At 33.7% G+C, this 27,049-nt stretch overlaps 1 protein-coding gene across 8 annotated transcripts in view; it reads right to left on the bottom strand.

Moving 5' to 3' along the window:
* Positions 1 to 942: 942 nt before the first annotated feature.
* LOC128682768 (gamma-aminobutyric acid receptor subunit beta-like) overlaps positions 943 to 27,049 on the bottom strand; it is a 45,400-nt gene continuing 19,293 nt past the window's right edge. Inside the window, exons 2-10 of one of the 8 annotated variants that reach the window (XM_053767601.1) lie at positions 16,148 to 16,248; positions 14,414 to 14,481; positions 12,392 to 12,618; positions 12,215 to 12,297; positions 10,942 to 11,079; positions 9,963 to 10,247; positions 9,321 to 9,496; positions 9,090 to 9,224; positions 943 to 8,910 (exon numbers count right to left, since the gene is read on the bottom strand). In XM_053767601.1, the coding sequence (XP_053623576.1) occupies positions 8,746 to 8,910; positions 9,090 to 9,224; positions 9,321 to 9,496; positions 9,963 to 10,247; positions 10,942 to 11,079; positions 12,215 to 12,297; positions 12,392 to 12,618; positions 14,414 to 14,481; positions 16,148 to 16,248 (1,378 nt within the window). In that variant the 3' untranslated portion in view covers positions 943 to 8,745. Of the gene's footprint in view, positions 8,911 to 9,089; positions 9,225 to 9,308; positions 9,497 to 9,962; positions 10,248 to 10,547; positions 10,686 to 10,941; positions 11,080 to 12,214; positions 12,298 to 12,391; positions 12,619 to 14,413; positions 14,482 to 14,845; positions 14,914 to 16,147; positions 16,249 to 27,049 lie in introns of all 8 variants that reach the window. The other 7 variants (XM_053767596.1, XM_053767594.2, XM_053767598.1 and 4 more) reach the window with 7 other exon arrangements.

The following is a 27,049-nucleotide window of genomic DNA, read 5'->3' as shown; positions in this document are numbered from 1 at the left end:
AGAATATACAAATACAATTCAGAATAAGAGATATTTAAGGATAAGAAACAAAAAGGACACAAACATAATATATTAATTGTAGGTATGTACACTATCCAATACGTGGTAGGGGATGACTAATGTTAAGAAACAACATATCAGCTTATTAGATATTTAGATACAGACCCCATTGCTCAAGCATCGTGCTTGTACGTGCCGCTTCGTCGTCTTCTATAAGTTTTGACATAAACATGTGTCGACATACGTCAAAGCTTCATATTTTTTTTTTTGCTTCGACGAACGACGACTCATTGTATAACGACGCGCAACGTAGCAATAGGGCCTGGCTTTTTGTAGAACACAAGGTGACGTCATTTCAAACACGAGTCCTAATAAAATTGTGTCCAAATCATTATTTACTCTGATTTATTAAAGCCGCTTTCGATTCATTCCTTCCATGTATCTCAGTTATTACTAAATTATCCTAATAATGCATAGCAATAGTTGTTTTCTGACATTATCAGTTATATTGTTTACAATCTATTTTAAGTACTTGTATATTTTAGAACTACATTGACTATCTCATTCTATGTGATTTTTTATCTGTGAAATATTTAGATAATTTAGATTTTAATAAGTGGTTGTTAGAGATAAAAGTGATGTCCAAATAGGTACATAAAATTCTAACAGCCCAGTTTACTGTGGGACTGATATTGGCTGAAAATTCACAAAACATTTATGTTGTTTTTTTAGTTTTCTAGGTTGTATTTATAGAACTGGATAAAATCAAAACAATCTACGTTTATAAATTAGTTTCATGTTGTGTAAAATATATAGGATAAAAACTATGTATTTATTTTTAATACCTATGCAATCTATACATAGGTACTTAATAATCTTTATCTCAAAAAGATATAAATGTCGCACGAATGAGACTTTTAAAAGAAATAAATAAAACAACGGTTAAAGTTTCAGCCAGTTTACATTTCACTGTTTTTGCTTATTTAAATTTGATCCTTTTAATGTTTTTATTTTTATCTTATTTACAAAACTAATTTTCATAAAAGATTTGAGTGCAATAATATTTTTTTATTTCATGTCCTATAGAAATTAAAAATTTATTGGTTACAGCTTTCAGTTCATTCAGAGATGATGCCGACTATATTGTAATAATACTAAAAAAATGCTACTTGATGCCGAGACTGCTGAGAACGAAAAATGGCGCATTTATCGCACACCAATCCACACGCCCACGAGGATGGCCATACAAATGTGTATGATGGCGCTTGACATGCCGCGTGCGCCGCTTTTCGCTCTTTTACTAATCGCTCGAAAAGCCTAATACGAAAAATACTAACACGTAGCACGTTACTAACGTCTACATGCTGTTTCTTTTTCCCATATCGTGTACGCATCGTGTGAAAAAAAGAGAGAACGTGTGGGGGTGGCCGAGTAGTTAGAACAGCTGACAGTTTAGTTTTGTTTACGAATAAGGCTTATTCTAATAAAGTAATTGATTCTGTAATTGTTGGAAAAGGAATGAAACATATTGAGTAAAAACAACGTGCGTTCTTTGAGTTTAAACTGGTGGTAGTAATTTGGATATAATTGTGTGAATAGTGACCAATATAAATGACAGAATAATCTATCCTATATAACATAGTTTTACAGATTATATGAAATGTGTTAGTAGTCCCAGTGATAGATAAGTAAGGTACATGTGAAGAATATTCCAAAGGTGTTTAAAGAAAATCGATACATCTAATTATCTAATATTAAGAGTAAAAGTGCATTCACATTATCTTGTAAAAAAATATTCATCATAAGATTTTCGCTTGATTGCTTGGAATTACGAACAATCACTTACAAATAAAATACGAAATACCTTTATTATTAACATAAAATGTATTAGCCAAAGTAAGTAATAAATTTGAGTGATATACGGGCCTCAAGCCTCAGTGGGAGATAATTTTATTTACGAACTATATAGTTATTTGGACACAGATGCATCTTTGTAGTTATTCCAGTTCTACCATAAATCTGAAGTTAATTTTTTATCTAACTATTCAAATTTGGTTATGTAAAAATAATACATCTTAATGTGAATCCACGTTTACCACGAGGTATAAACACGTGGCGGGTCCCAGATTAGTCGACTGACTGAGCTACTGCGTTAGGTTACGTTAGCTTGGGACGGGAGAAGGATTGACATTTTTGTGTGAATATCGTCTTTTAAATGCTCGGGCGCAATCGTAATTCTGACTTCCATGAATTGTGTTTTCAAATACAAGTTAATTCTCGTAATCACACGCTTCATAACGTAACGTATGTTATGGTCGTAGATAACATCTCATTCATATTTTTGTTATTTTAAATAATTATAGTTAGTAAAATTTGTTTGTCGCGCAAACCAATAATGTAATTAATCTTCACATTATTAGTTGTTGAATGTTGTCGAAAAAAAAATCAAATAAATACAAATCTGTACATTCTTAAGTAAAACATCAACTAATTTCCTATAAAGTCTATTATATTGATGGTAAATCACAAAAACACGTAACGTAAAATTATTTACCTAATAAAACTTGTGAGATCAAACGGAGCTTATGAAATCTTCCTATTGATACAAATCGATTAGATTTAGGAAGCGCCGGTTCACATTTCCTGAAAACCGAGGATCATTTCAGAATCACGCGTTTTCTATTATATTTGACGTTGACTTAAATTGTAACAGTTATGTCTACATGTTATTTACTTTATATATAGATTCTTTAATAAGGATAATGCGATTATTTACTTGATTATAAAGCAAGAAATGAAAATTATATAAAAATAATATGCCTGTATTTTCTAAAGTAGGAATTTATTTTATTGAAATAAATAATCCATTATGTTTTTCATGTGATTTTTAGCCACATAATTAAGATATCATCTAAATATATTATGGAAAGTCCAAAAGATTAGTCAGATTGAATGATTGATAACACCAATAATACACCATCATGTAGACTATATGGAGAACATGGAGAATTTTCGTAAAAAATATTAAATCATTTTTATATATCAAGCATACTATATCATCCACTTGCGAGTTCCTCACTATTAAAAATCACATTTCAGAGGCACTAGTGCGATTTATTGTAATTAAATGGTATGTACGCACTACGCGCCTGCTGTTGGTCTGTCCATCTCCAAAATGGTATATAACCCGTATTATCTATTCACACTACGATGATGTCACCATTCACATACGATTTTGGAGCTGGATATCTGGATACCTGCCCTAAAAGGCCACATACGCGCACACTAGCGCCACCATCACACTTTTTATGAATTTATTTTATTTATTAGGAATAAAAACATAACTTAATAATAGTGCTACATTAGGTAGAGGGTTTTATTAGAAAGATAAAAGATACTTATCATAGAAAATGATAGACTATAGATTTTCTAATACAATTGTATCAGAAAATATTATAGTCTATAATTTTCTATTATAAGTTTTTTATTAACTAAATATATCATAGTTTGATAATTTCTTAGATTTCGTAATAAATAAAAGAAAAAAGACGATGGCTAGTGTGCGGATAGGTGTAGCCATAACGTTAATTTTCATGGAATTGAGGGAACATCGCCTGTTTTCTTCAGTTGTTTCGATTTCAGTGAGAGGGACGTTACAAAATTTTTAAAACATTTAAGCCTCAGTAATTACCGACTACTATTTATTCGTAAAATTGCTGAGTGAGGTGACTATCACAACAATGCTAAAACCCACATACGCGTTCGCTACATTTTTTAATATTCCTATGATTCCACTGCTATTGTAACAATTACTATACATTTTATTTATCACTATTGTTGGTGGCAGTTGTGGTATTTTATATTCTAATAATCTTTATTTATTGAAAATTAAGGCATGCTAACGGTGAGCCTTACAGTAGTTTGCCTATATGATGTGTAACATCAGACATCTGAAATCGCTCGTCGAAATCATTCAGTTTTAGTAATTAGCGCGTTGACTGCTAAAAATGCACGTCTCATAGTAAGGAGAGTGTTCACAGAAATAAGGAAAAAAACCACAGTAAACAGAAAAAACATATTATGTCAAATATTTTATGACATTTTTGATATAATAAAACTTTTTCTGTTGAGGCTAATAGGTATTTTTCTGTTCGCTATGGGTTTTTGAGCGTTCTCTTTTATAGGAACGATACTCACAGAATGCGAGTAAGCGAGAGGAAAGACGTTATACATCATAAATCTATATATATAAAATTCTTGCGTTATTGAGTGACTGACTGACAGACAACGCACAGCCGAACTAGTGGACATAGAGAGCTGAAATTTGGTGTGTAGGTTCCTAGGACATTGTAGGGGAGTATTAAGAAGGGATTTTCTGAAATTCCCAGGGGAAACAGATTTTTACTGACATACAGAGTTGTGGGCAAAAGCTAGTATAATATATTACAGCACAACCCGAATTGAGTAATTATTACGTCCTTGAACTTGTAACTTAGAAAACACAAAATTTTATTATTATTGTGCTAATCATTAATTGTATGACTCACGGAAAATCGTTGTAGTGTATGACTTTCGTTCGGTAAAACAAATGAAAATAATTACATGGCCAGTTATATACCATCAGTCATCTCAAAATACACCTCTAAATTAATCGTCTATTACATTGCTTTCTGTCACAGTTTATTATTATATGTCGATTTTAACGAAACGATTCACTTTCGAGTACAAATACAACTTTTGTATAAAAATCTAACGTTAATGACACTAATATAAATATTTCGTACATACGGCTATCTGCAATAGAACTATTGAAACGAAACAATTTTAATAAATTCTCAATAATAATGTAACACATCTGGAATCGACTTATTTGTACTAAATATATAAGCACATAAAAATGCAATAAGTTTCTCCGGTCAACTTTGACATTACCTTTAACCTGTGTAGAAAAACGCATGTTAAAATCAACGTCATAGTTGACCAGTGCAATCCGCGATGACCTCTTGATTACAAGTGTATGAAATGTGTATAATATGTATTTAGTCTAAGATACATTTTTATATTTACTTTTCGCAACCTTATTACCTAATAACTAGACATATATTTTAGAATTTCGTTTCGGAAAGACAAAGCGTCAGCTTGTCGTAATCTACATCGAATCTACCTGCGGGACTTAACCTTTTAATTAATTCCATTAAGCCTAATACATCATTCCGAATGCTCTAGTAATAAATTGCATTCAATTATAAAGTGAATACACATAAAACAAGTGTCCTATATAATTTAGTGCAATTTATTATGCATAATCTTGTATATAATCTTGTATAATTTAGTAATAATGTCTAAATTATACAATAATGTATAATAATTGCTAATCATCTTTCAGCTATACGTATTAATAATTAAAAAGACCAATAAAATAACAGCAATAATAAAATAAATTAACGAATAATTATGTATACCTATAGGGTATTATGATTTGTACCTAAAATTACTTTGGTATTTAATGTATGCCATGAATACATACCAAATATTATCAAATGATGTATTCATAAATATCTAGCGTCTTTAAATTAGCATGTTGAGAATAATCCATCATTTGGAATTTGAAGTTTCCACTATCACGTATATAAATAGGTTTAAGGATGTTTAGGACTGACACACACTATGAAGGGGCAGCAAGTATGCTGTATTGTGATTGCGTGCGCCATAATTGGCTGCAGATGCGACGACGCAGCGTGTTATTGACGCATCTGGTGGGTCGTGGTCCTTTATGCCCAGCCATAAGGGCCGAACTTGATAGGAGCATGCTGTACTAACTGAAGCTAAGATTCGAACAATCTATACAATTTATTTTGTTACAGTGTTTCTGAAATTTGTTATATTTCTGGCGTAAACCGAAGACTGATCATCTCAAGTATTTAACTAACATTTAGCGCATCGTTTATACGTCAAGTGGAAATACGCATCGGTTTCAGTCACAAATCTTATGTTCGAATGAAATGAAACAATTCTTTTACGGGTCGTATATTTCTGTCACAAGTAAGACTTGTGAATAAGACGGATATTGCTCAAGTCAATCCAAATGATGAATGCTTCTTTGAATTGCTATTATTATTAATTCTAGGGTTCCATAAGGCAAGACTTCACTAATTGATTCTACATAACTATTTCATTATTAGTTAACTGGTGAATTATAGAATTTATTGCCATATTTTATAATACATATGTATGAAAAATACATTATACTATTGAAATTTAATTCTGGTGTTATTATTAGGCAGCGAATTCATATTGCTGTAATAAGTCTATTTTATTTCTTCAATTCTCACCAGGCCTGAAGGAACCCGTTCTCTGTTCAAGTGTTCATAGAGATTGTCGTAGCTGATGATAGGAGTCCTGCTTTTCAGATATACGAGGGTCTCATTGTTGAAACAGGAAAGTTAGCTTATTATCAATTGCAATCAGATGAGCAAGATATGCGATTGAATATTGAAACTAACCTCCTACATCAACAATGCCAACAATGTAGGTCTAATGCTCAACCTTATGCTGTATTTGTACACTACCAGAACATTGTATCGAGCGAGCAAAACAAGCTAAGTAAAACTAATTTAAGAAAGCATGGCGTAGTCTACTGTGCAGCTAATCTAGGTACAAGAAATAGCAATATTTCAAAGGTAGGAAATGAGTTGTGGATGACATGACCTAGTTTTCTATATAAAGTCATGTAGACAAAATTTGCTCGCTTTTATATAAAAAGAAACTATTATATGGCTTTTCATTATTGTAGTTCTTCATTTCAAGTATGGAAACCTTGAACTATATTTTGTACATTTCAGGTATAAAGGTACACGGGACCCCGATTGTATTCTGTGGAATTGGCCTTTCGGTCTTGTGCATTATATTTTGTTAACTGGCCTCTTGCCAAATCGACTAGATACGAGATATCTGTATTCCTAGTGATAAACATGAAGTTTCTAAAGGTGAGTGTGAGAAATAATAACTATACACATAACAACAAAATATATAATTATATATTATGTTGTTAATATTAAATTATATATAATTATATATTATGTTCATAGATAATATATATAATTATACATTAGGTTGACAATGCGGGGCAAAATGCAATATTTACTTTTTTTTATTTATTGAGAAAGAGATTATATGTCAACCCGGAGTTGAGTTAGGAAAGTGAAGGAAATGTTCCATCTATACAGAGATTAAGTTAAAAATTAAAATTGTTCTAGGATCTTAAACACACGTGACTTCGTTGCATTAATGATTAATAGTTTTAATGAAATGAACACGTGTGATTAAGATGTTGCTTTGTCTACTAACGTTACTTAATAATTATCAACGTTTTCAAATTAAGTAAATGAAGATAATACAATATTTTATTGGAAATCAAAAAATGATCACAAGCTTGATTTATAAATTGAAATGTCGTTGAAACATGCATGCCAGAGGTTTTGAGAGTATTGAGAACTCAACTTCGCGCATGCATGCCACTAGTGGATATATCGCTCTTGCTATGAAATGCTCAAAATAATATTTTTAAACAGGTTTTTAGCAATTGGTGAATATTTAACTGATTCATACAGTGTGATAGTACCTAACTATAGTTCTAAATGCAGTTGAGTCCTGACATGGCGAAAAGGACTAATGCAAAAAATTAAATCGTAATTTTCACTATTATTAAGTTGAATCGGTAAAAAACTGCAATTAGTAATCCAATGTCAAAAATTCAGCATGCATTTGGTCAACAAGCAAATATAATTTTTCAAACATTCAATTACATGGTTTTTAACATAAATTATAACATAAAGCTAAAATATCTAAATAATAATAGTCCAGGAGTTCATGAATTAGCAACTACGTTTAAAATAAAATACGTGCCTACTACTATCAATCATAACAATAAAATAGAATTTGCAAAGAATAAACTATTATCAACTTGAATATTCTACACAAAGTAATCGATAAAAGCAGAGAAATTTGAGCATCAGATTTTTCTATCAATATTGTTATGTTGTTCCACTTATTTTTCCATACAAATAATAGTTTGAAACTCCATCAATCGAAAATATCAAGGACCTCTAACTAGGTTTTTTCAATATCAAATTATGGCGTAAGATTGTAGACACAGTTAACTTTATCAACCATTCCGACTAGCTATCTACATTCGCAATCTTATGTTACTTGCAATAACTTCTAATATTTACAAGGAATAGACCATCAGAACAATCTCTGTTAGACATTGAAAAAAGTAGATACAGTTATAAGTCATAGTAACCAGACAATGGACGTACTAATTTAGTGGACTTTTAAAATAATCCCTGCTTTCATTATAATACTTGAGCATAAGTAAATTTGAGGCATTTTTAAATTTATCTTTGCCTGGTAATCTAGCTGAATTTTCCAGTTTATCAAAAACAAAAACTAAGTTATAATATCATCTAAATGACATATTTATCAGTCGTTTCTGTTACTACTTCAGACTCCAAATTATTATATTACTACGACTAGAGACGTTCGTTAATTACTCGTATTATTCTTCTTTGTATAAAAAAGTTTTAGTCATATAGTTAAAGTTAAATTCTAGTAATATATCTAAAAAAAAGTGTATTAATGTGCTAAATAACGGAATTGAAGTGCTCTAATATTTTTTATTTGTTTCAAATTATTATTATTATAATTTTGTAGTTGGAGAAATAAGTGGATAATAGTGTGCGCCCTCTATTTATCCTCTTCCAGAAGAACCAAATCGTCAGCCACGACGTCCGACACATGGAGGTAAATGATCCAGTACATAAGGTTAAAGCAGACGAAGCATACGGGGAACACGATTCGGGAGTATTTGTCGATGTCCGATGGAGTCATACCCAGAAGCTTGCTTATGTCCTGAAAATGAAATAATTGCATAATTATTATAAAACCTACGTTAACACCTTTTGAATGTAAGAAGACAATCGTCGCAGAGCTAAACTCACAATAATAAAAGATGCAATCGCATTGCAAGTAAAACCATTGCAGGCATACATTCGCTGAGCAAATAGAATAGATATAAATAATATAGGTACCTTCCCAGGGTGCAGGATATGTGGAGGTGGGCCAGGATTCTCCTCTTCAGCACCACTTCTCCCTCCATTTATAGTATTTTCTAAAGTTCCTCCCTTAGAATGAGCTTTAGGATCGTGGACCTTAAACCGAACCTCCTGAAATATATTTTGAAAATTTTGTAAAAAGCCGGCAGAAAATTCTTATAAAATTCCAGTTAGTAAATAGCAAAAAAAAATTACCGAGCAGCTTACCGAAGGCCTACCCGGCGGACACCGCCCCAGGGTTCCCATTTTGGAGAGAGTGTGGGGATCACCTACAGGGGGACATTCGACTGGCATTTTCTTTTCGGATGCTATTTTCTGAATAGCTACAAATCTTTGTTTTCTCATTTGTATTCTTTTAGCCATATAGCCCACTGTAGCATATTCTGTAAAGAAAGGAAACAACTCTCCACATCAAGTTATTAGGACAAATTATAAAAAATAATATACTTCAACGTGTAACAGAATTATATAGTAACTCGCATAGTTGCATTACAATTGTCGCAAAGCAAATATATCGCACTGCACATTAGTTAAATACATACCAATGTAGATATTTTATATACCTACTGTAATCTAAGTATAAAGCAAGATAAATTCACCATTTGTTGTGATTGACGTAAATACAATAACACATTATACATTTTTAGTGACAATTTCATAACTCCTCTCAACCTATCGCCGGTTGAATGTAAGTATCCCTATATGGGATAAGTCCGCCGTTGTACATGTATCTTTCTTGTATTAATTTTGATTAATGTACTTATTTTCGCAATAAGTTATTATAAACAAACAAACAAGTCTAAATATATTATTTAGATCAGCCAGTAGTAAAAAATAAAAATATTTTACCTAGTAAACTAGCGAAAACCATCACGAAACAAGTGCCCAAGTAAACGTCTATAGACTTGACATATGATATCTTTGGCAGTGCGGCATTCGTTGATGACATCAGCGTGGTCATGGTCAGCACGGTGGTCACACCCAGGGCTACCCGCGCCGGGGTCGCGTTCCGATTCAGCCAAAACGATACCCAAGAAATAATGACGATCAAACCAGATGGAATGTAAATCTGAATTAGATAATACCCCATAGATCGAACAAATTGAATTTCACATGCCAATCTTGAATAGTTTCCTGAAAATCGATCAATGTATATTTGATTATTGACATAATCATGAAAATGTTTTGTAGTCTGCAATTTATTTTATTTCATATTAAAGTTGAAAGACTCAATTATTGTAATTTTAAATCTCAATACAAAAAGAATATGATTGCAAAAATAATTTGGAATATACAAAAGTTATCATCATTACTCTTTGTGTTTTCGTGCAAAAATACATAAGCAGGACGTGAAAAGAATCGTGGCCGTTTTTGTCCAGTGTTCCACGCTGTGGTGTACATTAATTAGTAGAATTCCCCCGCTTACTCAAGTACCTGTGGTAAGAGAAATCTCCATGGCGCGTTGGCGATGGCCCAGGACCTTGAACTGCGGCAGGGACACCTCGCTCGACACACCCACAGAGTTGGGCCCTTCGTTCCACTTGTATCGGATGTCTCGCATGGTGTAGCCGACTGTGCGCAGCGGATACATAGATAAAATAACCCCAGGCCCATCGCAATGGGTTTTACATCGAGTCGTCAATCGGTCGGGGTCAGAGCGGGGGAGTCGCGAGCTAAGAATTCACGCGTCTCGTGCGATTATCGTGTCATGTTTAGCGTGTGTGCTAGTGTCGCGATATCGATTGTCTGCACACGGGCTGAGGGAGACGGGGTCAGTGGCGAAGCGATGGACGGGAGTGTTGGGACTGCGACTTTTGCATTCTGTTACCTGTCGATAGCGTAACAACAGTAGCTCGTTGGCGATGACCCAATACTCGGAACTGTGGCAGCTGCACTTCATTGCTCATCCCGACGCTTGACAGCCCGTCTTTCCAATGGTACCGAATGTCTCTCATTGTGTACCCGACTCCGGAGACATGCCAAACACACAAAACGCTATCACTTACGCTGCGAAGCATCCGTTTCCCTCGTGTGGCGCGTCGGCGTCCAGGTGGGACTCACGGGTGCAAAATGGCGAGACATAATTGAGCCGAGCCGAGAGAGTCACGCAAAGATTGTCTCGGATCAGCGCAAAATGGATGATAGAAAAATATATAATCTACCAGTCTACCTACAGAGTGTTAAAAGGCAAAACTAGAATGCTAAGGAGTCATGATACTTAACGAATAAATATTTATAATATAAAACAACTTCGTAAGATTTATGGAAGTGACAAAGCAAAAGAAAAGGCATGCAGTGCATTCAGTCGGTGTGTGTGTAGGTGATGAGCGAAAGCATCTCGTCTGGGTGTGAGATTATGTGGTAAAAGCGTCGCGCATTCGCCTATCTGCGCACGGCTCTCGTGGTTGAGCAGACAGACCCCAAGGCGCCACCGTCCCCGCCTCCTTCGGCCCGCTCAGCTTTCACAGCGTCGATGTCTTAATATCATTTCTTTCGCTTAATGCACGTGGGAAAAGGCTTACTATTTACGAGTCTGCCTTCTGCGGGTGCTGTATGCGAGAAGGAGACGCTCCAATTTATGAAAACACGAGGGGAATCACAGCACGTGTCGACGAGTAAGTTGTACGCTTGTGCTCACAGGGATTCCCTGAGTAGCATCTGTGATACAAGAAAGTGGTCACAGCACAATATCATTAAGCCTAGTGATAAACTTGCATCGTGGTAAAGAGACAAATCAATGATTGCTTTAGGTGAGCACAATACACACGCATATTTTTATAAGAAATCATTTATTTTTCTATCATCGGAACTTTTGGAATGCCTCGCTATATACTTTTTTATTATAAACATAAAAGAATAAATTAAAAAAAAAAACAAAATATTATCAATATAAAGTGATTACCATTGACAGTAATTTACAAATATTTTGATATACACACAAAGCGTGCCGTTGTTGGTTTTGTTAACTATTTTCTAAATAATATCAGATTGTTACAATAACAATTTAATATATTTAATATCATTACATTAATTCTACAAAGTGAACTTCAACAAATCATTGTATAACACACTTCAAAACCATTGCCAAGTTAGGTACTTACAACTCTCAATTTCAATGTGGCATAACTGTCGATCCATGGGAAAGTATTGAAGGTTCATAGGACAAGACGCAGTGATGGTTAGTCTGGAATATTCGGTAAACATTTATAGTATATAGTCGTCTGAGAATTGATGTACAAATAATTGTAAGCATAATATCAGTGGTTGTAATCGATTACCTGATACTTCTAGTGATTGATCCCGAATAATGTATACGAATGAATTCGTTGCTAGTAGTAGCTATGTGAAAATATGATTGCTTTTCATTCACAAAGAATGTGTCTGGTACCCATATATTTTTTATAAATTCCGATCCCACAGATAATGTTTCGACTCCAGTCCTCTTTTTATATGCTAACCGGGGATCCGTCCAAAATTGTCGGAAGTAAAAGTCCAGGGTGAAGTCCTGAGAAAATTAAATCTTGATTTAGGGATGTAACCTTGTAATTAGAAGCGTGTGATGATTCATAATGACATTATTGACTAATTATTATATATTTTTCTGAACACGGTTCTAATAAAAATATATAAATCTACTTTTAAAACGATTTCTAAGAAAATTATAGTAGGAACTATGTTGATTTTTCTTGAAAAAAAAGTAGTATTCAATGGCGAAATACTATACAGTTATTATAAATACGATTAAATAGACATCTAACATCCGCATGCTTTTCGGAAAATGTAACAGTACATTCATATACCACAGATGTGTTCAAAAGTATTAGACAGCAAATACGGATTAATACAAAGTCTGAAGCTTCTTGTATCTTCAGATTTACGACATTCGATAAGACACTGCACTACACGAATAAACAACGTGAGCGGTAAGCTGGGTACAATTATATCGAAGTAAATAAACAAAATGTGCACAGTGTTATGGTGATATGAAGCCCAAAAATGCAGGTGAGGTCTAAGAATGAACAAGGTAGGTAGGTGCTCTAAGTGACAGGGAAGGGCAAGGTGTGTGGGTGTCTGTGGCACCCACGGCTCGATAAAGGCAATCTTTTCTTAATTGAAGCTAGTAAGCCGGCACGTTATACATGTTGCCACAGATAAAGTTTGGATCAGGTTTGTGGAACAAATTAACGATTGAAAATGAGCTCAAATTCGATTTGGAAATAAGGCAACCTCCTCCCTGGGCCATGGGTCACGTCTTATTGTGACCTTCCCAACCTTGATTTGGTTTCCACTTTGGGGTCCTTCACCCAAACAAACGCCTAGCAAGCTCACTTAGACATGTTGGAAAACCGAATGATGACCTCCTCATCTTAATTTTATTCGATAACTAATCTATTAGTATTACCACTGTTACTTTTATACTTAAATGTCACGATACCGATTTAATTAGAATCTAATTTAACAAGGACTATATAAAGGCCAATCGTATCGGTATTCCAAGGCGAGGGAGAGAATAGAGTTAACGGTTATATTGGCAATATTTCAGTAGATACACATATACGTACATACACAACAAACTACGAAATAAGTCACAATAAGAATTTGTACAGTCGTCGCAAATCCATAGAGCATGATCTTTGTAAACTGAACGCCGATCGTTCGGGAGACAATGTCACAAGGCTGTTTCTAACCAAAGTGTCATTGATATAATGGAAAACACTGTTAACTTCAATTCAATACTGATAGACTACCATAAGTTAGTGAGTGATGATAATCTGTTAGTTATCACGAAACATGATTGAATTTTGAAAATTTTTTTACAATGATAATGAAATAATGGAACATAAAATATCATCGTTAAATCTTTAAAATAAAAGAAAAACAAATAATATACAAAGACCAAAGTATCTATGGCTGATATTGAGAAGTCTATCTAGTTCGCACCAGTTTTGTAAAATGTCTTGGAGCTATAGAATATTTCCGAGTTGTTTATGGAAACGAACAGATGTCATCACTTCATTTCCACGTAGCAGCAACTTTGGAGTTACGAGTACTGCTGGACATACAACTGGATAACTCAAGGTTGTTGCTTTTCTTATTATGATATTTATTGAAATAATTTTAAATTAATTTTGATATTATTGTGTTCTCAATACACATAATAAGAAAGCAAGTGGGCGCACAAAGGGCGTTCTGCTCCACCAAACGCGGACATGCTCGCAGCCTCGTGTCTGGGGCTGCTCGGTCGCGGCGGCTGCGAGCCGGAGCGACCGAGACAAGCGTGAGCTGACAGTGGCGAGTACCATGAGCACTTCGGAGACGGAGCTGATAGAGAGCACATACATGGTGACGCCCACCTCCACTGGCGGACCTGCAATCAAGCCCAATCGTGAGTCGCGCGCGCGCCTCGCGCCGTGAAAACCAAACCAGAGGACGGTGACGTGCCCCATCGCCGATGAAGTTAGTTGAGGGGACGCGAGAGGCGCGGGGTGAGTGCGGGTGGCGGGCCATTATACGTGTTTGAGGTTCGAGCGGCTATGGGCATGCGGGCGTCGTCGGTTCAACTTTCGGTGATTGATTCTATACGCGGTAGCCCTCTTGCGAGACGAATATTCGCGTCGCGCCTGCACTATCGAACCGTGGATACAGATGAACGTTTTAATGCTGGTGATTGTACTAAGGAACAGATATTTGCTATGAATGCGCCGTGTCATATTGCTTTGAAAATAAGATACCATTTTCACTTCAGATAGAGAGCTGATGGAGAGCACGTACATGGTAACCCCCACTTCCACGGGTGGTCCTGAAAACGACGCAATAAACATGACAGATTTATATGGGCGTACTAAGGAATCTTCACTTTTTCAAGACATCTCACTGAGTAGGTGTTCATTATTAGTGGGATTATTTTGTTTTTTTTTTTTTTCGGAAAAACGGAACCGCTAAAAGAAGTTTTTTTTCTCCTGTTTCTTTAAGTATCGCGTGCAGGTCGTATTGTATCATAATCTAGTTACTAATCAATTACGCCAAAATAAATTGCCTCAAGAAATTGTTTAATAAAAGGCACTGTCTTCAGTCATGTGTTTTACTAGTTTTACTAGCTTCATACTCTGTGTGTGTGCAATTGAAATGTATATTGCTTTAGAGATTATAACAAAATATTTGGTCTGGTAAAAATAAATGTAAGTTAATATTTATTGTATTTTTGATTGAACTGCTAGAAATTCCAACTCAAGCCAAACTCCACTCAAAAAGGGAAAGTCAACAAAAAACTTGATGGCAAATTTGCAAAAATTCGGAACTAGAAGCCACTTTTTGGGTTTGTTAAGTAATATAAACAAAAAGAAAGTTGCAATGTGATAGGTATACATAGGTAAAATATAGAGTTTATCGACTAAATTCTGGTTAACAGATATATTTTTTAAACAATTTACTATGTTAAAAACCATTTCGGCCCATACAAAGCTGATTCCAAATAGACAAAGCTAATCTCAAAGAAGAAATAAACAATCAATATTAATGTATGAATAATTATTTTTCCTATTTATTTAGTTTATATCTAATGTTATCCCAAGCCCTTATAGATTGTAACAAAATAACATTTTTTTTTAATTTTCATAAATTCAATGAAAAATAAAATGTTAGTTTACTTTATTAGAATACAAATATTTTCCATATAATTTTTATTGTCAGTCCATACCCGCTTCTACTCGAATATATTTTGAAAGGACCAAATGGATTCAGTTCAGCATAATGTTACGGTTTTGACCGGCGACGCTGGTCTTCTGAGGGTACGTTAGAAATAAAATTAAAATAAATCTAAAATTAAAAATAATAAGAATAAAAATGACATTCAAACAAACGGAACGTTTGCTCAACAGATAATACAGTTTTATACTAGTAGGTATTAAACATTACAAAACAATATACGTAATAATAATATTTCAAATATATTATGTTAACTTGCATGACATACCTATGTCGTCATATCTTGCAAATTAATAAGTTGGAAAACCTTTATAAAAACAAATACTAACCTCCATAATTGGGCCTTACTCTTTTATCATAACTTATACTAAATGAATCCAAAATGGCTGATATATTGACGTCGCCGAACATGCCACCCCCACCGGCACCTCTGCAAAAGAAAAAAAGGTTTATTCACCTATGTAACAATTTTGACGACGTCGAGAGGTCCTTGGTTCGATGCCTGGAGAGGCCGGGTTGGGTCATGATGGAAAATGATCTTTTTCTGATTCATTCGGGTCTTGGACGTTTATCTATAATGTATTTGTTATAAAATATAGTATCGTTGAGATAGTATCCCATAACACAAGTCTCGAACTTACTTTGGGGCTAACTCAATCTATGTGAATTATCCTATTATATATTATTTATAAATTACTCGTGTTCCAATTCAAAACCATATATCTCTGTCACTCTTTCATCACTACATGTTAAAATTTTGCTGTGATTTTACTACCGCCTATCAGCTGCCTAGGCAGTGTGTCCCTTAGACACCTCGTACGACATCTACAAGAGGATATGAAGCGCTCCATTCTAGAGAGGAACCATTTCTTTTATCTATGGAGAAACCACACGCAGTTTTGAATTGTGTAGAATTCAAAAACATCATTATTTTTGTATGACCTTTCTGACAATACGTACTTATAAAGGCGTAATACTTAAAGATATAGTAGAATCATAAAAACAAAAGTACCATTTCTAATAGTATTTATTTATATTTAATTATGTGTTATCGCCTTCTCGCTTTATCTAAACTCAAATAATTTTTTTATTAAATGTTACATACAAAAGGACATCTCGGAAATGATCTCTCGCTATTGTTTAACGTCAGATCTAGGTCTTCATATTTTATATCTACAATTTATTTCACTTAAAAGTTGTCGATCCATAGACAACATGGGATTGTATTTAAGATGTCATCTTAGTTAGACTAACTGTCGACACAAACTTTCAAGAAGAATATCAAAGACAAAGATTATTTTTATGAAAAAACATGAGTTTACATTTTTTTACAATGCGGTCTGAAAAGAAAAACTTAATCTACATGTTTTACCGTTTACGGGTATGCAAATTTAAATGGAGAGCATGCTATCATCCCACAAAACAAAATGGAACGAATAAAAATAGCGAAATTAACTAAACTGTTATCCGAATTTATCATTAAAAAATTCGTTCAAATTATAATAACATTCATCAGCCAGTAAGGACCTGAGGTGCTTTTTAAATAAATTTAAATTCTGAACTTTATATTGCTGTGTACAATACCTTTACTGAGTAATGCCGTTTTAAAAGGGTGTAAACATAGTATCCCGATCATATCTTAACACAACATCACAAGGGCGTGGTAATAATTGAGGATTAGATTAAACTAATATTGCAACCTCAAGTATGTAAAGTGAAGGAAGTATTAGAATTTAATGTTAACCTGCTGACAACTATTAATACTTTGTAAACCAAACATTCCGCGAATACAACGTTTTTGCATTTTGAAGGCTAAATCCATAAATTCTTAGATTCGGAAGAATTTTCCCAGAAAATTATTCCGAATCTAAGAACTGATTCAACTAAACCATGATATACAGTAAGATGGGCTGTAGAGTTTAATTAATTTGATTACTTAAATAAAACAAATGCGGAACTACAAAGTCTTTTGCACATTACATCTATATGAACTTTCCAGTTTAATTTTGAATCTATTATTATCCCCAGAAATGATGGCGACACAACTTCATTCAAAATTTGACATTGATATTCGACTTTAAAACTTTCTCTATTTCCTATGAATAGTTAAGGGATCAATAAGTTGACACGTGATACTATGTAAGAAATATGTTTGTATAACCCCAACCGTTTTAAACGATATTATTATGTTAACAATATTATATGTTACCGAAAATATGCGCTACGTCTCTTTGTAATTACCATAATTACAAAGAGACGTATATCCCGTTAAGGTTAACGTCAAAGTTGCAACGGTGCAACTCACCCTAAGGTTATAAAAAATATTTTGGCCACCTAGAATATAATAGTAATATGTAATGAGAGCCGAGAATAACGGATATTTTCTATACAAATAATTTAATAAAAAAGTGTTAATAAAAGCTTAACCTATTTTCGAAACATTTTATGCGATGTACTCGTAAAATAATAAGATGTTTACGAAACACTGGCCAGAAATTTATTACATATACACTTTGACTTGTCTCTTTGTAGTTATTCTCCGAAGAGATTTGAAACGTCTCAACCGGCAACAGGTCATCTTCTAATAGGTTGGGACATTGTATTTTCTGAATGATGAGAAGTTTCTTTGAGAAGATTGTAGCCTTCTCAGACTACGACCAAAGATTTCAAGTACGTAATATATAGAAATCTGTAATTACGATATAAGCTAACAAGATTTCGAAATGGTATATTTCTTGGCCTTTTTCTTAAAATTAAACTCAATGAATTGGTTATGAATTCAAATTACTTGCGTAAATTGATCATGCAACGTGTAAGATTACTAATGCGTCTATATTTTTTGGGATAAATAAAAAAAGGTCATATCGAGTCATATAAGAATTAGCTATTATAAAATACAATCCAGTTCCCTAAAAACTTTTCATTTTTCGGAAATCTAAAAAAAACATATTAAAATAAAAAAATAAAGTTAACAAAACAAAAATACAAACATGTTCAAAATATTTATATTCTACCTTATTATACAAAATTCATAACATGATTAATTTATAGTAGTTAAGACGAACGACTGCTAAAAGGTTTACCACCAATTGTCAAGATTGTATCCCCAACTTGTCAAGTATTTTCAGTCAATAACAGCGGTCTAGTAGTGGTTCCATCACAAATAACAAGTCTCCACGAACGTGACAACTGACATTCTCAATAGTTGTCATATTAGCGAAGCAGTTTATTATGGAAAAGAAGTCCTTCGAAAGGAAAATAATAGAATATGCCAGCTAAACATTTCCCGCGCAAATTATTAAAATCAACCAAAGGAAAATGCTATAAATAAGATATTTTTCGGGCTCGCGACCTGTCACTATATAATTTCCATTCCACCAAACAAGAGGCCTTTTTGTTTCGCAACTCTTGGCCCTGTCTTCCCTGTGGGGGATAAAGACGTGACTTTATTAACTTTATTAACAATTACTGAAACTTTGAGCCATAAAAGTTAGAGTGTTATAGAATGCTAACAGACCGGAAAATTCATCCCGAATGGTCAACTGAATTACGATTGTTCTCTGTCTGAAATGTAGCACTAGTTTCCCAAACTTTTGCATTATTTATGGTATTCAGGTATTTAAGCCAAATTAAAAGTTCCGCTTGCAATAATATACGAACGTCACGATCTGTGGAGAAAATTTTCGCTAACTACATTATTGTTAGCAATAAAATGTTTCTCAAATAAAATGTTAATCATTTTTTTTAAATTAAAAACTGCGCTCTAATACTTATACCACCCACCTGTGATGGATCTATACATACGACACTTTGGGTGGGCTGTGCTTATACATAATAAATAATAATATCAAAGAAAAATATTTAAGGAGCAAATAGAAGCCAAAACATTTTTTTTACTGTCATGCTGTATGTTTGTTCACACATACTACGCAGTAATTACTCGATGAAATGCGGTTTCACAGTTGTATAGCGAATAGTCTAACTTAAAATCTGGTAAAGTCTACATGATAAAATTTGACTTTTGGAATCAATAGGTTTTAGAAGCTGAATGTCCTTGGGCGGACGTCAACTACATAGAAAGGTACGTTAAATCGCGAAATTGTTGCTTGGAACTCCAGGGGGGTTACCATCATCTCTTAACGCGATCCACTTTACCACCTAAACTGATCTGCATCGCAAATTCTTCGAGTTAATTTTTAGTATAAATGCGATTTATTTTAGATGCCCAAATTGAACTGAGTTGCATTAGATCGTTCTGTAAATGTTGATGGTAGGTTGACATGCAATAAAATGAATGAGATTTTAATTTGATTGTTTAGAAAGGAAATTCACGCGGGCCAGACAGCTGATAAAAGCAAATAAGAAATAAAGGTACCTAGCAGTAGGCAGTAACTGAAGATGCAAACAGTATCTCCAAACAAATACAATACTAATACTATAATATTTCTGTATCATAGCTACTTGAAAATGATAATAAACCAATCTAATAGGCGATTCAAACAGAACAGATTTTTTGTGAAGGTTTTTGCTCGACAAGTACTTGTTTCTCGGCAATACGAAAACAGTAACACAAAAATAACGGAGAGGCCGAGAAGAGAGCTCTCGACTTGCTATGAAACTTCTGTTCACTTCGGGTACCGTTTTCAGTCCTTCTAGCTCATTTTATGTACTCGTAGTTATAAAGATAATATTTTTGGAAAATGCATAGATTATTCTTTAAAATTTGGTTCGTAAAACAAATGTGAGAAATTTTAACATGTGTATTATTTAACTTATTTTATTAGTTGTAGTTTTTATTGACTTTATAAATATTAACATAGACATTAACTTTATTGAATAATGATTCGTTGAATACTAAAAAAACAATCAATCAGAAAAACTTTAACACATAATAGCAAGTGAAGAAATAACCCAAATTCTCTGACAGCATTTCTGCTGGCAATAAAAACATCCATTTACACAACACTATATAACTAATAAGTAAAATGAGTACATTTCCGTTTTATTTAAATCCCATCCCGCGAATTCATGTTTCGGAACGACGGAAATGTCATTTTATGTTGTACTTTGAATTTTGCTTTGGTGTTCTTTTAATCCAATTAAATGATTAATTTGTAAACGACAAAATGCTGTGGTAAATGTCTCCTATTTGCGTTTTGGTAAATATTATTGTAGGCCATGCAACAAATTGCTATAATGAGCTTATTTCAACTTCAAATGTATTTAAGGCGATTCGACCACTCGCACCTATCGCCTACTTACATTTTTATTAATTTCTTTTATTTTTTTTTACGAATATTAATAAAACTGGAATGAGGACTGTATATATGTGATAACTTTATTACTAACTAAAAGAATTGTACCTACAATTCTTTTCGGTAGCTACCGAAAAACCATTTTCCTCTTTGTTACAGTAAAGTGAACCATATAAAATGCGTTAACAAAATTACTTTGTATACGAGGAACTTCAGTTGCTTTCAAAAGATCTTTATACTTGCTTTCATTTTTGTTTTACTCATACGTACCACCATAGCCTGCCGTGCCTCTCCTATCAAGCATAGTGCAAAACATAAATCATCCCGCTTTTTAATCAACGTAAGTTCGAAAGAAGTAGAATTTTCACCACTAACACGTTTCGCTACAATGGCGCGTATTTGCATACACGATTTACTATTCACACGCGATCGGACGCACGCGAACCTCGACTTACATATCTTCCACGGTACAATATTAAACCAATTTTTTCAATACAAGTCGTGATATAGCGTGTTTGAGTCGACGCTGAGCCGTGGAAATAGAATTTGTTTTCAAACTTTGAAACAGTATTTTTATTTTAAACACAGTACAGTAGTACTGTGTTCGTACTCTGTTTGCTTCTATCAGTGTCGAAAATCTACTTTATTGTAAATGTACAAACGATTTTTTGTGGTAAAAAAAATAAATGATTAAGGCTGTTTCGATAATGAATTTAAAATTAAAATTATAAATGAAAACTGTAAATGAAAATTTTTAAACAAAGTTTTAATTAATACTTACTTTTTTAATATTTTTTTTTTTAATATTATTTTTACTAGAAAAAAATGTCTGAATCCTATTAAAATCTTTTTTTTTAAATGCAAAAGAACCAAAGGTTAGATAATACTTTAGATAATACTTCAACACCCAACTCTAATTAAAGGATATTCATTTTTCGCAAAGTTTTAAGTAAAATATTAGCTGATAATATACTAGCTGATGCCCGTGACTTCGTTCGCGTGGCTGAACAATTTTTGGTAAGGAGTCAAAATTATTAGAGAAATTTAACTGTACAGAAAAAGCGTAACGATACTACACAGAAGATGCTCATACGACTGAAATATATATTTCCTATAGTTTAGCTGGACCATCGTGACTCTTGTTCAGGTGTTCCAGATCTTCGATTTTTATACATCAATAGGAAATGCTCATCAGGCTGAACAACTTTTGTTAGGGCTTCATTTCTATATTTTCTATAGTTTATTTGGACCATCATAGGTATGGCAGGTTCCAAATCTTCAATGTGTTCTCTTCTTCATAGTAGTATTCCTCATGGCTAAGGGTCGTGGTCATTACGTGGAATGAAATACACACAACAACTTTCTTGGCATTATTAATGGAGTGGTTTGCCATTGCTTTCTCCATTTCACACACAAGTTAATAATAATCGACCAGTGTGCAGGTTTCCTCACGATGTTTTCCTTCATCGGAAGCAAGTGGTGGTCTATAAAAACTACTATACTTGAGTCAGATTGGTATAAAAATTCATGTGACATGAGTAGGATTTAATTAAGAGCCTTAACCGTTACACCACCACCGCTTCCATGTGTTCTAAATTAAATCTTCGATTTTTATATCTGTACAGAAAATCTCATTCATCTAAGCCAGACATTCTCTAATTAACTTTCTGGGTACCAACATTATAGGTAGTTGTATAATTTATTATTTGGGGAGAAAAAGAATAATAAATTTTAACGTGGCTTTTGCGTATCTGCTTCAGTAGGTTTCACTTTTGCGAAACGATTAATTATTTTTAGACACAAAAACATCCATGTAAAATGTACCTATTATAATATAAAATATCTAAATTAAAGGAAAAATTACAAGCGATTTCGAGGAAGAAAGAAAATGTTACGGACATCGTTTTTTGGCAGTAAATCTTCTTTAATAGGTACATTTTTCCTGGAACATGTTAATAAATAAATTATTTTGCCATTACATGCCTTGACATGGAATTAATAAAACTCGCTTTAGTGAAATAATGTTGTTGTATAAGTAATTATTTTTGTATTTTAAGTGTTTTGACGGAGGAAATGTTTCTACTGGACTATTTGCCTTTCCGTCGATTCTAAAAAGCTGTAATTAATACTGTATGGCAATCACCACTGAGGTATGTACGTGGTATAAAGACTAACGTAATAACAAGGTTACTCCGTGGATTTTTTTACTTATTTGAGTTTTGCTTTTTCATTTTCATTCATGATTCCATATTATAACGAACTAAAATTATGTGCAACTAAATACGAACTAAAATCATACAAATCATTTGATCATTGGAGTACAAAGCTAACCAAACTTTTTATTAAATGCATTAATTATAACTATGTAATCTAAGTAGATATGATTCTATATAAAAACTACAAATTTACAAAAAAATTACATAATATTCCGATAAGTAAGATTTTAATACTTTGTAAAGGTATATTATATAATGTCATTACCTTATTTAAAATGTTTTATTGCACGACAAATTTCTGTCTGCTTTTGCACACTGTGACATTTACCTAGACTACAGAACTTCATAGTAAGCTGCACTGCGAAGGTAACTTGAAGTTTTTAATATCAAGTTTACAACATTAAAGCAACGGAATAGTATCGCTGAAGCTGTTGTAATTAAGCTCACTTGCCATTGCGGCTGAAATTTAATATTTACGTCGAGTCCTAAATACAAGTTATATTATTATTACTCATTGCTGAGGGTTGTGGTCATTACATGATATGAAAAACACACGACTGTCTTGGCAATATTTAAGGAGTCATTTGCCGTTGCCTTGCTCATTTCATACATTAGATGAAACCACTAGAGTGCTGATTTTATCACGAAGTTTTTATTTACTGGAACAAATTAAATAATGACATCGTGTAGCAAGATATACCTAGTTACCTTACATCTTGCTACAAAAATTGAGTACAAAACGGTCTGAACTATAGTAAGTCCTTATATATATATCAATACACTATGGAATGCTACTACAACTCAACGGTAATAGACAATCACTACCGTACCGATTTTACTTTTATCTACAAAAAACATTTTATCGAAAATCATAAAAAAAAAAATCTTTGAATACATGGCAGAATTCCAAATTAGTGTGATATTTTAATATGATTTCCGAGTGCACTGTCCATTAAAATTTCGTAGCCGAGCGAAAGTATTCCGTCAAAACCATAAAAGAAAAATATATTACAAAGTTTGTTGTTTGTTCTTTTGATATCGTTACGTCCGTTGGTAAACAAACGTGAAATAATTTACTGAAAATTCTATAATTATATTATATAAGGATTAATTTTTTTCATTAAAGAGTAGAAAAACTTAAAAGTTCATCGTTCTAACAGAATACAATAGGTAGATAGGATTGTAGACTGAATTTTTGCAATTTGTCGATTTGCGTAGTTACTAATTAATTAGGTACCTAAAATCTATTTTTGTTGTTTAGGCAAGCCTTGTCTTTTACTCACCGACCAAAGCGATGATAGGAGTTTGACACGTCTGTCCGTGTTTTTTTTAATAATTAAATATTCTACAATCTAAAAATTTCGTCTAACACGTCTCCTCCAGACACAATGCCCAAAATGCTAACAGCGTTTCCTCTTTGAATTATAAGGCTGATTCTTTGAGCCAGAAAGCTGCCAGCTCTTCGGTAACCAGTTGTCTCGAACACCAATTATCTTTTTGGCTTCGGGACCCCAGGGACCCAAAGTTTCAAAGCCTAATGGCGAGAACATGTAGCTTCCAGATAACTCACTGTGTTTCCGGGCTTTCAAAAATTCCGCACTTGATGCTCCCGCTCCTACCCTCTCAGAAGTGGCACTGGTGTGAGATGGTGCTAACGTATCCACGCAGGTCGCATCCCATACCAAATATTTTCCTTGCTGCAAGGGGATGTGCGTCAACCCGTCGGGTCTCTTGCCATCAGAGCGAACAATGCCGTTTGGTTCTAACCTTGCCGGAACGTTCGCTGAGGCAAGAGCTCGACGAATGACGTCATTTAGCGTCGCGTAGCGTGAAATGCGACCGACGCTCCTGGCACACGAAAGGCCATGACGACCAAATTCGTCCACTTGAATAATTATTTATTCAATTAATAAACATTTTAATGGAAATTCTTTCAAATACATAGGTATAAAACTATGATTACAAATTTCTAAGCATTATCCGAAAAAAAAACCTGGTCAATTAATAAAAAATCTATATTGATTAAGACGTCCTGGATTTGCATTAATTTTAACCCCTAATGAAGTTAATTATTCAAGAATGGATAACATCAGTTGCAGTAACTATAATACGAATTTGATTATTTATAGGTATAACTGAGCACCGCATTGATGAGTCTGAATTATTTGTAGGCTCAATCTTAGACCAACAGCTAAAGCAAGACTGCAGTTATCCAAACACGTGCCGATATTTGGGGATGGGGTTGCATTTAACTTCAATCCTGACAGGCAAGTAAACGAGCTCGGTCCGAAGAATCAGTGCATGAATTCAAAAGAGCCACTTGTGCATTTTTACACAAAGGCTCATCCAATTATTTCTGAGAGTAAGGCTTAGCTGGTACCTCGCATCCGCACACAGACAACCATTTATTCACGGCTTCGATTTTGAAAGCGATGTCAGCACATGGGATCGAGGGTCCAATTATTGAAGGTTAGGTTTGTTGAAGCCAAGAAAGCCGGTAGAGAAACAGCCACCACAATACGTATGCCGTACCTCCAAAACGAACTGGGAGAGAATCCTGTGTCTTGAAGCCCTTGACGCGAGCTGGCAATTCAGAACCTCACTTAGCAATTTAGTTAGATTAGTTAGCATCCACTTTTTCAAGCAAAGGCCCATACTTCCAAAGGTGACAACAGCGCAGCAAGTAGGTAAACTTTGGCACACACAAGCAGAATTTAATTATAGACAGGGCCATGTGTGCGTTATTTTTCAGGAGCCGGTCTGAAGATTCTGTCTGTTTGGTGTTTTTTTCTGTATAATTTAATATAAAATTATTTACTTTCAATAAATAATTCAACAATTTTTTACTTACTTAGTATATTTGTGTAGTTGCAGTGAATTTATATTTTTTTTCAGTTTACTTATGTTGTACAAAAAAAATGAAAACTTTTTTTTCTAAAATATTGATGTTTGCGCATAATCGAAATCGACAATTTGAGGTAAATGTCAATTTTTTTATTTGTCTTAAGCTTCTCGTGGAGATTTTATGATTATTATTATTTAAATATATTCTTCTATATCAAAATGATTTAACAAGCAGAATTCGGATTATACTTGCACCTGCTTTATTGAATCATTGTAGGACTGCTAGAGATCGGGATCGCCGACCTGTAGTAGCTGTAGCTGTCAAACGTAATAACGACTCTATTGTAAATAATTTTAAGGTAAAAATTGGGACTCCAAAGAATTTTGATAGTGCCATGCGCCGTGAGAAGGTCGTCGGCGCCACCCTTTGCACATCACGAACGAATCTATTTATAGATAAGTACCTGAAAAAAGCTGTCCTAAAATTCAGACATTTGATCTGCAATTATAATAATTCGATAGCATTTCACACAATTGAACTTTACGACAAATTATTTAAAGTATGTGCATCGAAAAACTCAAATGGAATGAGAATGAAATACTAATTATCGTTGATTTAACAAATATATTACAAGGAAAACGTTCGAAATTATTAAGAAAGCGAAATTTAAAAATCTCCCTGAAAATTAATAAAAGCCATTCTGCATCGAGTGTTTTATCATAATCAAGTGGAGGGAGATGATCGTTCAAACTCTCGAGGATTTTAAGAGGTCATTGTGGACCGTCAGAGGAGATTTGTATCAAAACATCTGTCAGATTTAAAAATGTGAAATAATTTTGATTTCAAATAAGCTACAGGTTCGTGGACACTCGACGAGCCACAAAATGAGCTATTTGGGAGGTATGTATCAATAAT

This window comes from Plodia interpunctella, chromosome Z, assembly GCF_027563975.2.
Source record: "Plodia interpunctella isolate USDA-ARS_2022_Savannah chromosome Z, ilPloInte3.2, whole genome shotgun sequence".
Taxonomy (NCBI): Eukaryota; Metazoa; Arthropoda; class Insecta; order Lepidoptera; family Pyralidae; genus Plodia; species Plodia interpunctella.
The sequence above is the reverse complement of the archived record's forward strand: the minus strand, read 5'-3'. Positions and strand labels throughout refer to the sequence as shown.